The sequence below is a fragment of the Pleurodeles waltl genome, chromosome 6 (genome assembly GCF_031143425.1).
Source record: "Pleurodeles waltl isolate 20211129_DDA chromosome 6, aPleWal1.hap1.20221129, whole genome shotgun sequence".
In the NCBI taxonomy this organism is placed as follows: domain Eukaryota; kingdom Metazoa; phylum Chordata; class Amphibia; order Caudata; family Salamandridae; genus Pleurodeles; species Pleurodeles waltl.
Genome location: NC_090445.1, coordinates 580456570 through 580469276, shown reverse-complemented (window position 1 = coordinate 580469276; position 12707 = coordinate 580456570). Strand labels below are relative to the sequence as shown.

The window sequence follows — 12707 nt, the reverse complement described above, 5'->3', positions numbered from 1 at the left end:
CAATATGCCCATTCGCCAGACTGGATCCAGAAGGTACCAAAAGCAGTACATCAATGTGGTGTTGTGTGGCACTACACTGGCTTCATACTGTCCTGAAAGTGACAGTGAAGAACTGCCTAAAAGCACCACCCCTGTGTGCTGACATCACGTCAGTTTCAAATCTCATTCCCTTCCGAACCCTGAGATGAGGAGCACAGCTCAAGTGTTTGTGACAGTGTGCTGTTCTCTAACTTGAGACCGTTTTAGATGCTAAAGAGGCCAATCCACAGAAACATAGAGGTGGGAGGGCAGTGTGAAATCTACGGTTAGATACAGTAGCCATCAGAAAGAGCATTACCAAAGCTCAGTAACTTGTTCTTATGGAAACTGCAAACCACAGATTCCTCACCTTTTAAATTAATAACAAACAGTACCTCCCAAAAGTGAAGGAAATGGTGAGTGGACTTAGAACACGAAGTCCTCCAAGACCGAGAGAACCAAATGACCACCTTGTGGCCTGGCTGTCAAGGCAGTAATGCTTTGTTAACATATTTACAGACATCCATGTTGCAGCCTGGCAGATGTTGAGAAAAGGCACCCCTTGTGGCAACGCCTTGGCCCTGGTGGAATGGGCTCTCAGTTCCTCTGGTGGCTGCTTTTAGGCCAATGTCCAACGTGTAGCAGATCTTAATGCTATCTACCTAAATAGGTTCTCTTTTGAATGCCCGTCTTTCTTTGCAAATGCGAAACTGACATAGAACTGGTCATCTAGGGAAGCAGTTGCAGAGATGGAAAAGCGTCGGCAAATATCCCTGACCAGTTTATTGCCCATGGACTCTGGGTGTATGTACTTGGAGGCAAGGTTCTCATAATAACTTTGCATATTCTGGGTAGGTGAACAGATCTGTCTGTGGGATGTCTATAATATGGGAAGTCCTGTGTAGAACTTGAGGGTGGTGTTCCCTCTCATGGATTTGTTGATACGTCCTCCTAAGCAGGTCTGCAAAGGCATTGTCTTCTCCCAGAAGATGTTCCACCATGTGGTGAATGTTATGACGGAGTGCCCAATACCAAATCCCATGAGCTAACAGACAGGTGGAGAGAGTCTGTCACCCTGTTTTTGTGCGTAGTACATGGTGGTCATGTTGTCTGTCTTGATGATGACTACTGTTTTCCGACTGGCTTGGAAGAAGATTTTGAGAACTAAGTGACTGGCTAGCAGCTCCAGGTAGTTGATGTGGCTACCCTGTTGTACAGTGGGCCTAATTACCTGCACAGTGATATCATAGAGATGCACACCACAACCCTGTGAGAAAGGCATATGTGGTAATGTCACCTACAGCACAGAGTCAGTGAAAGGCCTGCCTTGCAACAAGTTGTTGCTGTTCCACCACTGCAGAAAGTGGTGAGCCCTGGCCCGTATCATCACTAGATGTTCCAAATGACCATCTATCTGACGTTGTTGAACTGTGAGGGATTTTTGGGGGTGGAGGGGCATATGAAGCCCTGCATAGGATCAGTTTTGATACAAAAGGCCATCATCTCTATAAGGTGCATGACGGTTCTCACAGCGAGCTGATGACTGGGCTAAAAAAGAGGTAGCAGCTGCTGAAAGGCAGCCACTCTGTGCTGGTTGGGGTAAGTTTTCACTGTGACTCTGTCCTACATGAAACCGAAAAAGCGCTAGATCTGCAGAGGCTGAAGGTGGGAATTGGTGCCATTGAGGGTAAACCACAGGCTGTGGAGCAGGGACAGCACTGTCTTCGTTTGAGCTAGATACTGCTGCTGCTCTTTATTCAGCCAATCATCAAGGTAGGAAACAACGTAAATGCCCTCCCTTTGTGAATGTGCATCCACCACTGCCAGGCCCTTCGTAAATAGCCTTGAGCTGTAGTGACACAGAAAGGAAGTACTTTGAATTGGTAATGTTGCCCACTTATCACGAAGAGAATGTTCAGTTAATGAGCAGGGTAGATGGGTATTTAGAAATAGGCGTCCTTGTAACCGCGCACTGTCACGTAATAACCCTGTTGAAGGAGACAGCATTGTTATGTAAAAATGTTCTCATAGGATGTAGTATCTGAGAAGCCTGAGTTTGGGGATAGGCCTCAGGAAACCGTTATTTTTGGGATGAGAAAGTAGACTAAACATGGTTCCTTTGATGCTGTGGGGACTCTCTCTAAGGCACCCCTCTGTAGGAGAGTGTGCACTTCTCCGTGAAGGGAGATGTTTTCCTTGCTGAGGACGTGTGTGGTATGTTGGAAGGGGTTGTGTGTAGTTTGAGGCAACATCCATGTTGGACCACCACTAGAACACACTGACTGGACAGAAATTTCTCTGAACAAAAGAGGAAATTGCTATTCTCCTTTCGACTGGTGACGTGTGGTCGGTCATAGAGGGTATAGGAAGGCAGGGCAAGTCAATGTCTGGAGGTGCCAGCTCCTTTGTTGGAACCACCCTTGCCCTTACCACTGTTATCCCTGTAAGAGCCTTTGTTGTATCCACCTCGAGTTTGCTGGTGAAAGGACTGCTGCTGCCTCTGACAGGAATACAGCTGCTCCAGGCTGCTGTTTTAGAAAGGAGTCCTTGTATGGTGGGATTTGCAGGACCCCCACTGATTTCACTGTCTCTGCGTCTTTCTTTATTTTCTCTAGCATCTTATCAACCTGTGGCCCGAAAAGGTGATCCCAGTCAAATGGGAGATTGAGGCGATTCTGCTATGACCTCAGGCTTGGACTCAGAGATACGGAGCCAAGCGTAGCACCTGTGGAGGAGATTGGTATTGATGTCTCCAGAGGATTTGTCCACGGCACCTAATGCACAGTCAATACTGGTGCTAGAGATAATCTTGCTCTCCAACACTGTCCTCCTCCCTGCCTTTTTTTATATTCCTCTGGGGGCATTTATGGAGTTCCTGCATCTCCCCCAACTGGCTCCTATTTTACCTAGACAGGATTACAACAGAAATGGTTATGCACCAAGGCTTTGCTGCCCAAACTGCTACCCCCTTACCCACTGCATCTATTTCCTCTCCTTGTCTGAAGGAACAGCATCACTAGTGGCCTAGGCAGAGGCACACTTGTGGGGCAGTGTGGACGATTAACGAGTCGGAAAGAACCTGGACTTTGATGTACACAGGGTTGGTAAGGGAGGGTTTAAACTTGTTCTTGACCCTTGGTGTCACTACAATCACCTTGACAAGCTCCCCTGAATGTCTGAAGTGCAGATATAGCATGCCCTTTAACAATGGCAAGAATCGGATGGTGTGCTCAGATTTTGAGTGTCCTCTTCTTGGCTGACGTTCAAATCACCCATATGAAAGGCTGTGGCCCTTTGAGTCACTTCATGATAGGCCGTAGTGTAATCAGGGCTTAAGGCCCCTGCTATCAGTTAGGAGCACTTAAGGCAGTCCACATTGTAGTCATCAGAGGGTTGTGGAACTGAGGGGTGGTCAAAAGGGCCATATGGACTACCTGGCTCAGAAGAAAAACAGGGCGAATCTGTTGATGGCAGTGGGGGTGGTGTGCGTGAGTGTAGTGATGGTGGAAGAGGTGGGACTGGCAGTGGAGGGTGAGATAGAGTTTGTGGCACAGAAAGATGACTTGTGGCTGTCTTTCCACTTCTTTGGTGCTGGCTTAGTGGAGAGAGATTTGGTAGACGCTACCCCCTGGAAGGATAATCTCTCTCCTTTCGTGGAAGGGGCTCTCAAGGTGTCTTTGCTGAAATCTTGCCCATAGCAAAGTGGATGAACAGGTACTTGTGCCAAACACAGAAATCCTGCTGCAGTCTTTTGAGTGTAAGAGCCTCATAGTCCCTGGATCGGAGCATTGCGAAGGCTTTGGTGTTGAAGAAAGTTTTGGCAATGCGGGAGTCTCATGCACAGGTGGAGCCGTTCGTGGTTGCTTCGGGTGGGACAGATAGAGCTCTGTGTCCTTGGAGTGCACTGCACTCGATTCCTAGTTACAGTCTACGTCCTTGTATAGAGGTTTGGTAAGCTCCAAAACCTTTTCTCAGTGCTGACCCGAGCTTGAAGAGGGCAGGGGGATTTGCTTTTGGTTTGTGTTTGCGCTCTGGGCTTGAATCCTGGAGGAGTGGTGCTCTACGTAGGTGCGGGACTTTTTGGGGGGTTCTTGCTGGGTGGTATCGTGGTATGCAGTGCAGATGACATGCTTACGACCCTAAGCATAGTCTTTGTGCACGGATAGCTAGTCTTTGATATCAGCTCAACGACCTACATCTTGTGTTTGATGACACTGCCTGCGGGTCAGATCCAGCATGAGTGGCAAATTCTTGTAGGAGCAGACCGACATCTCCATAAGCATGGAGTATCAGGATGCCTGAACAGATGACCGGAATGAAAGTTATAAATGCTTGTCTTATCCTCCTAACCATGTATGGGAGAAATGGGAGATGTAGGAGAGGCAGAAACGCATAGGCAAAGGTCCCTGACCAATTTTTCTATCCTGCAATGCCCATGGACGGGGGGGGTGCGGGTAGCTGCAAGGGAGTTTTGGCAATTTTCGTGTCTTCAGGGGCGGCGAATAGGTATATTTACGGGGTACTCCAATACTGGAAGTACCTGTATAGAACTTGCGATAGAGTTCCTCACTCGTGGACTTCATGATACGTCCTGCTGAACAGGTCTGCAAAGCCGGTGTCCACCCAAAAAAGTGTTCCACAATTAGTTGTAGGTTCAGGTGGATTGCAAATGCCAAGTCCTCTGTGCGAGTGCGGAGAGCTGAAGCAACTCTGTGCCATCCTGTTTTTGTAGGTAGTGTTGTCCATCTACCTTTCCTCAAATCTCCTGGAAGGAGGATTGTAGGGCTAGTTGTATGGCTAGCAGTTTTAAGAAATTATTTTAAAGACCAGGGTTCAGGGGGGCCCACACTCTCTGGATGAACATGCTGTTGAGGTGTACACCCCAGCTTGTGAAAGTTTTGTTTGTGGTGATGGTCACTTCCGGAACGGGATCTCCGAAATGTCTGCTCAGCAACAAGTTGTTTCTGTTCCACTAGAGTAGAGAGCTGTGAGTGCTGGCCTTTAACAATACTAGATTTTCCCACTGACCCTTCACCTGTGACCACTGTCTTGAGATGCACTCTTGTAGGGGAAGCATATTGAGTCTGCTGTGAGGTACAATGAAGATGCATGAGGCCATCATACCTTGAAGGTGCATCACGGTCCTGACCTAGTTGATGACTGGGCTGAAAAAGATATAGCACCTTCTGGAATGCCAACATACTTTTTTGGTTGGGTTAGGCTTCCACGTAACTGCATATGCATTCAAAAGTGACCCTAAGAAGGGCTACTTCTGTTGGGGTTGGAGACTGTGTGCCGCTGCTCTTGATGAGCCAATCGTTAAGGCAGGGGGAGATGTGATTGCCCCCACTTGTAGGTGGGAGGCCACCACTGCTAGGCACTTTGTGAAAAACCTTGGAGCTGCAGTGACCCTGAAAGGGATAACTCTGAATTGGTAGTTATGTCCACTTACCACAATATGAAGGTACCGGCGATTGGCAGAGAGGATGTAATCACTTTCTCTGAGCAAAGGGATGACATGCTGTAAGGCAGTCTATAATGTTCTAACAGGATGCATTTGCCAAGAGGCCTTCGTTCTAAGACAGGCCTGACGGAGCTTTCCTTTTGGGGAAAAGAAAGTAGAAAATAGGACGGGCTTTTAGTACTGGTGTGAAGGGACTCTCTCTAGTGCGCTCTCCTGAAGAAGTTCTCTGACCTCTTCCTTGAGAAGGTGGAGATGGTCTTTGCTAAGGACATTTCTAAAGAATGCAAGAGGCCCTAAGCAGATGCTGTGGCAGATCACTGCTAACACCCACTGGTCTGATATGATTTCCTCCCAGTGAGAGACAAAATCATGTATTGATCCCCACCCGGTCTGATATGATTTCCTCCCAGTGAGAGACAAAATCATGTATTGACCCCCAACCCCCTGGCAGGTGACTGAAGGAAGTTAGGTCAAGTCACTGTTTGAAGGTGGAAGTTCCTGTAGCCTAGCCACCTCTGCCCTTGCCTCCGTCATTACTTCCATACCCCCCTGCCGCCCCTACTACCCTGCTGATGGAAGAGCTGATGTTGTCATTGGCAGGACTGAAGCTGATCGGGTGAAGTGGGCTTGGCTCCTCCCCTAGGTTGTTGCTTTTGAAAGGAACCTCTCACGGTTGGACTTTGTAGGGCGCCCATGGACTTTTGCAATCTCTATGTCGTTCTTCATTTTTCTAAGCATCTCAACAACTTGTGGGTCAAAGAGATGCTCTGGGTCAAATGGGCGGTTGAGCAGATGCTGCTAGATCTCAGGTTTGAACCTGGAGATGCATAGCCATGCGTGCCACAGGAAGAGGACACTGAAGTTTATGCCTCTGGAGGCTGTGTCCGTGGCACTGAGGGCACAACGTTTGTCTTGCCCTTAGACAATATTTCCTTCCCCTTTTTCCGGTACTTCTCTGGGAGATGTTTGAACATATCTCCCACTGAGACCAGTCATATACAGAGAGAGGAGCCAGACCAAATTGGCTCTATGCCACAACTGCTACCTTCAAGTTAAGGAGATTCTGTGCATGGACTGACTCTTACTAGTTGAGGCCTAGACAATGAGCTTCTCCAGTATAGGATGATTATATTGGTGGGGGTTTTCCAGCTGGCAGACGGGCAAAAACAAGGCTTGGACTATATAGCCATCAAGGTAACAGAGAGGAAATTATTAAATGGAAGCAAGGGCTCAGATGATGTCGACCCTGGATGGAGAATGTCTTCAAGAACATTTGTTTTTGTCTCAGTTTAAGGCAAGTGCAGATCTAGTACCTCAGTTGCCCTCCAGACTACCCCTGCAAACAGTGCCAAGGGAGCAAAGCTGCCCTGAAAGGCCACTGTAAGGTGAAAGGGGAGCACGGCAAATTGAAAGTGTTCCAGACCTACCTAATCTTAGGTAACGACTGTGGGACCTCAGGATTTGTATATAGAAAGACACAGGTCCTACAAGCCATGGGTTGTCATGGATATCAGCCAGCCGGAGTATTCTGAATTAGTCTTTCTGCAAAAATTAATTGAACGAGCTGAGGCGCCTGCCTTTTTCAAGACCAAATAGCATTCCCCACCTTTGTTCAAGACGGATACCTGCTTGATGGGAACTTTGGAGAGTAAAAGATTTACCTCCTATATTAGAATAGTAAACTGCTCCTTCGAAATTCATTTTAATGCTGGAGGAAGTTGTGGCAGGGAGCTATCGAAGGGGAGGGTGTGGCCCCTTTTGAATAATCTGTAAAACCCATCTGTCTGACATGATGGATCCTCAGCAGTGCTGTGTCATGCCCTCCTCCCTAAACCTATTTGGAAAAATGCGGGATAAACTAAGGCGTCTTGGATGCCACAGGGAGAAAGGAATTGGATGACTGTTGGCCCTGCTGTCCCCTGCCATGTCCAATGCCACAAAAAGCCTTAGAAGCTTTGAGTTTTTTGAATCGGGTCAGAGCCACAAAGATGATGTAGATTCTGCTGATAGTGCGTTGCACCAGAGGCACCGGGATGGGCTGCATAGTGACAGGCGGAGCTTTTATCTCATAGCGTGACATCGGTCAAACTTGGGTCAATGTCAGCTTGCGGTCAGACATTTCGGCAGCACTACAGGGAGTGCAGAATTATTAGGCAAGTTGTATTTTTGAGGATTAATTTTATTATTGAACAACAACCATGTTCTCAATGAACCCAAAAAACTCATTAATATCAAAGCTGAATATTTTTGGAAGTAGTTTTTAGTTTGTTTTTAGTTTTAGCTATGTTAGGGGGATATCTGTGTGTGCAGGTGACTATCACTGTGCATAATTATTAGGCAACTTAACAAAAAAAAATATATACCCATTTCAATTATTTATTATTACCAGTGAAACCAATATAACATCTCAACATTCACAAATATACATTTCTGACATTCAAAAACAAAACAAAAACAAATCAGTGACCAATATAGCCACCTTTCTTTGCAAGGACACTCAAAAGCCTGCCATCCATGGATTCTGTCAGTGTTTTGATCTGTTCACCATCAACATTGCGTGCAGCAGCAACCACAGCCTCCCAGACACTGTTCAGAGAGGTGTACTGTTTTCCCTCCTTGTAAATCTCACATTTGATGATGGACCACAGGTTCTCAATGGGGTTCAGATCAGGTGAACAAGGAGGCCATGTCATTAGATTTCCTTCTTTTATACCCTTTCTTGCCAGCCATGCTGTGGAGTATTTGGACGCGTGTGATGGAGCATTGTCCTGCATGAAAATCATGTTTTTCTTGAAGGATGCAGACTTCTTCCTGTACCACTGCTTGAAGAAGGTGTCTTCCAGGAACTGGCAGTAGGACTGGGAGTTGAGCTTGACTCCATCCTCAACCCGAAAAGGCCCCACAAGCTCATCTTTGATGATACCAGCCCAAACCAGTACTCCACCTCCACCTTGCTGGCGTCTAAGTCGGACTGGAGCTCTCTGCCCTTTACCAATCCAGCCACAGGCCCATCCATCTGGCCCATCAAGACTCACTCTCATTTCATCAGTCCATAAAACCTTAGAAAAATCAGTCTTGAGATATTTCTTGGCCCAGTCTTGACGTTTCAGCTTGTGTGTCTTGTTCAGTGGTGGTCGTCTTTCAGCCTTTCTTACCTTGGCCATGTCTCTGAGTATTGCACACCTTGTGCTTTTGGGCACTCCAGTGATGTTGCAGCTCTGAAATATGGCCAAACTGGTGGCAAGTGGCATCGTGGCAGCTGCACGCTTGACTTTTCTCAGTTCATGGGCAGTTATTTTGCGCCTTGGTTTTTCCACACGCTTCTTGCGACCCTGTTGACTATTTTGAATGAAACGCTTGATTGTTCGATGATCACGCTTCAGAAGCTTTGCAATTTTAAGAGTGCTGCATCCCTCTGCAAGATATCTCACTATTTTTGACTTTTCTGAGCCTGTCAAGTCCTTCTTTTGACCCATTTTGCCAAAGGAAAGGAAGTTGCCTAATAATTATGCACACCTGATATAGGGTGTTGATGTCATTAGACCACACCCCTTCTCATTACAGAGATGCACATCACCTAATATGCTTAATTGGTAGTAGGCTTTTGAGCACTCCCTGTAGATCTTCCATCAGCCCTGGCGGTGTCTGCATCAGTGCGATGGGAGCCAGCGTGGAACTTGGCGCAGGGGTGGAAGTCAGACCAGGGTCAGCATCGGCCATGTAACGAGTCCCGAGGGAACAGATGGCACTGGGGAAAGAACCACCAGCAGTAAACTCGGCTGGAGTCTTCCTGCAGCTGCGCGATGCCTAAAGGTGCACTGATGGGGCCAGAATAGCACTAAAGATATGCAGACTGGGGTCCCTGAAGACAGTTACCTGCTGCGGGGTCAGCAATAACCCCAGAAACCCACAGCACAAGGGGACCAGGTGAGGAATCGGTTCCGAAACCAGGGACTTGGAAGGAGCCTTTATTCAAAGCACTGTCTCTCCCGAGGCAGAGTAGCAGAATGGGGTGAGCTTCTTTTTGTGTTTGCTTTTTAACTTTGACTTACCAGAACACTTCAAGTGAAGCAGATCGCTTCCAAGAACGGCCTCATGAACGGGAACAAAAACGGGCCTGCACCTTGGAGCAATACCTGAACTTCAACAACAATCACTTCTTGTGTTCTGCACGTAGCGCTTTGCCTCCAGGGCATGAATCACTTTTGGGTGCATGAGGGCACCCAAGTAGCATGACATAAGAGTCATGGACAGAGCCTAGGTACCACAGGTACACATTGTGTGGTCTATGACAGACATCTGCTCGTTGCAGTTCCAGCACTGTTTAAAGCTTGTAGTTTGCAACGCTGACATGACTAATCACACTCTCTAAAAGCTTTAGAATTGTACGAATGACTAAGGTTGAGAGGCATGCAAAGAAAAGAACTGACCTCAGCACACGGAGGTGGCACTTTTATGCTGCTCTGCTCCATCACTTTCAGGTCAATGCACAGCCATTCTGAAGCCGTACAATGGCACTTGTGGGCATGCAGGAGTACTGCTGCTGAAATTCTCCAAATCCAGTCTGGAGTCTCATGATATTTTACGGTGCAGAATCTGTGGTTAGAAGTATCTTTCAGAAGGCCACTAGCAGTTCTGTTGCCTGCGAGGTAGATTTAGGCTTCAGCTGTCCCACAAACGTTTGCATAGTGACTTCAAGAGCTATCCCCCGATAACACTGGTTGATAAAAGCCGAGATTATAAAACCTTGACAATGACGTAAATTCCCTCATACAGTACTAAGATGGACATTTTATAGAAAATAAGTAAAATCCAGAAGTTAAGAGCAACCAATGAGCCTTCCTCTACTGTTTTCATCTGCCCCAATGGATTTTTATCCCTTTCTAAAGGGGAAGAGGGAGAAAGGTTCAGACATGTAGAAGAGATTGGAAAACGAGAACTAACACAAGGTAAATTCATTCTATTTGGAGACCTTGGGCACTAGAATTTCCCTTTAAGAACCCGTAACAAAGATGAACCCTTGTAATATAATGCCAGGCAACAGATTATTGAATTACAGATAATTTTAAATGCAGTGGCTTTGATCAATAAATGTTCAGCCGATCATAACAGTTTATGACCATTTGTGCTTTCAAATTCCTACCCCCACTTCCGCTGTTCAGAATCCCGTCTGCCACGCACAACACACAAATAGATTTTGACACAATAAACCAAACTGTTTTCACAAAGCTTGCCAATGAATTACATAACAAACATTCCACCTCTTGCAATACCCACCAGTCACCCCTTAAACTGCATCTAACCGTCTCCTACTTATACCTTATAGAGGATGTAATCTATACGGATTCCATGAGGAAACGGCTCCAGCTCTTTTGAATTAGTAAAGCAGTTGTTGGGCAGCAATGTACAACCATTTTCTGAACCCTGAATAGAAGAATGCAAAAAATATCAGTAAAAGAGTCAAATGTCATAGAAGCATACAAACTCAAAAACATGTCAGATGTTCAAGCCATAGCCCCAAGCAAAACATAAACCCCTCCACACCCCTCCCCCCGTGGCATGTAGTAATCATGCAAGCAAACATCAAACAAGCTCACTGCCATGGCCTCTGCAATGTTTCCTGGAGGTTTCCCATTTCTCTGAATTTTACATTGTTCTAGAAAAGTGTTCCACAAAAACAACTCTTGCTGTTGCACTCTTACATGCTGGTCACTCAGGCACTGGGTCCTCACAACATTCCCATCACCTCTACCAATAACTGCTGGAGGTGGCAGACTAGCACAAGTTAGCTATACTCCTCCTACTAGACCTATTTGCCACCTTTCATAGAGCAGTTCACTCTTTTTTACTTCATCAACTTAAAATTACTATTGGTCCATATAAGACATCCTTCGTATCGTCAGCCTTGATTTTGAGTGCAGCATGCTTCTAGCTCAAATTATTTAAAAGTTACTAAGTGCTGCACTTGGCTCCAAGTAAGTAGTGGCAGGAATATTGCTAAGGTTAATTGGCCACCTTTCAGTTGCTGATTGCTGTATTCAGGTGTTAAACTAGCTATAACAAGGTGCAATCCTGCACACATGTTAAATAATGGTTAAAATAACAGTAAGAAACTGCTAAAGACTGCTCCTCATAATTTGCCAATTCTTATTGCCTAACTTTGTCAACCCGGGCACATTATTCTAGTAGCCCTGACCTTAACCCTCACCAGGATCAAATGTAGTATTTTCAAGGTCAAACCCTTCTAATCTAGTTTTCTAATTAAGTCTGGGCTGAATATAGGTAATTTCCAGAGAAGTATCACACAGCCCCCATGAACTGGGACCCGGTGTGCTTTCTTGATGGTTATGGAGAACCCTATGTTGTGTGCAGTACTACAGAATAACAATGAATGCAGGGAAACATCCTCTGGAGTGAACTTCTTGCAGGCAAAGATGCATGGCCACCACAGACCGCGCTTTCATGAAAACCCTTGGAGCAGAGTTGAAACTGAATGGAAGGCATCTGTACTGACAGTACTGAACTTCAATGACAAACTAAGGCCCATATTTATTCTTTTTTAGCGCCGCATTTGTGCCACTTTTTGATCCAAAAGCAGGGCAAACTTACAAAATACAATTGTATGTTGTAAGTTTGCGCCGCCTTTGCGTCCAAAAATTACCCAAATGCGGCGCTTATAAAGTATAAATATGGGATTAAATGTACTAAAAGATGATTTTATTTGAGAAATAAGGAGGTGGGTAGGTTAGAGATCTACTGATTTTAGCCAGACACGCAGCAAAGCCTCTAGAACTGGGCTAGAAAAATCACGTGTAAGATGTCTACTGGGTGAAACGGACCAAGACCCTAGAGGTCCAAAAAAAGGCCCGACATCCGTTGTCTGTCTTTTTACAAACTATTATGCATCTGGAGGAAACCTATCTCCAAATCTGAAACCAACTCAACAGCTCCTAGATACTGAAGGTTCTGAATCTCCATTAGGTGTTCTGGAGATGATTTCTAAAAATTAAATGTGGGAAATCGAAGAATGGTTAAAAGACAGACTGTTCGCAACACCCACTGGACATGAGTAAAGGAAGGCCACTGAAGTTGAAAGTTTAACTTCCCTGTCCGACAAACTCCTTTATCAACAGAGTGCAATACCTGGAGAGGAGTCAGCTGAAACCTTTTTCTTGTTTCGGTGGAACTGGTAGAAAAAGCTGTAGACCTGGAGTTGGGGCATAAT

The 12707-nt window shown here is 46.0% G+C and overlaps 1 protein-coding gene across 1 annotated transcript in view; it reads right to left on the bottom strand.

The window, feature by feature from the left end:
* Positions 1 to 12707, bottom strand: part of SMPD2 (sphingomyelin phosphodiesterase 2) — a 136641-nt gene that overhangs the window by 25664 nt on the left and 98270 nt on the right. Inside the window, exon 9 of the mRNA XM_069238775.1 lies at positions 10802 to 10906. Coding sequence (XP_069094876.1) covers positions 10802 to 10906 — 105 coding nt within the window. The remainder of the gene's footprint in view (positions 1 to 10801; positions 10907 to 12707) is intronic.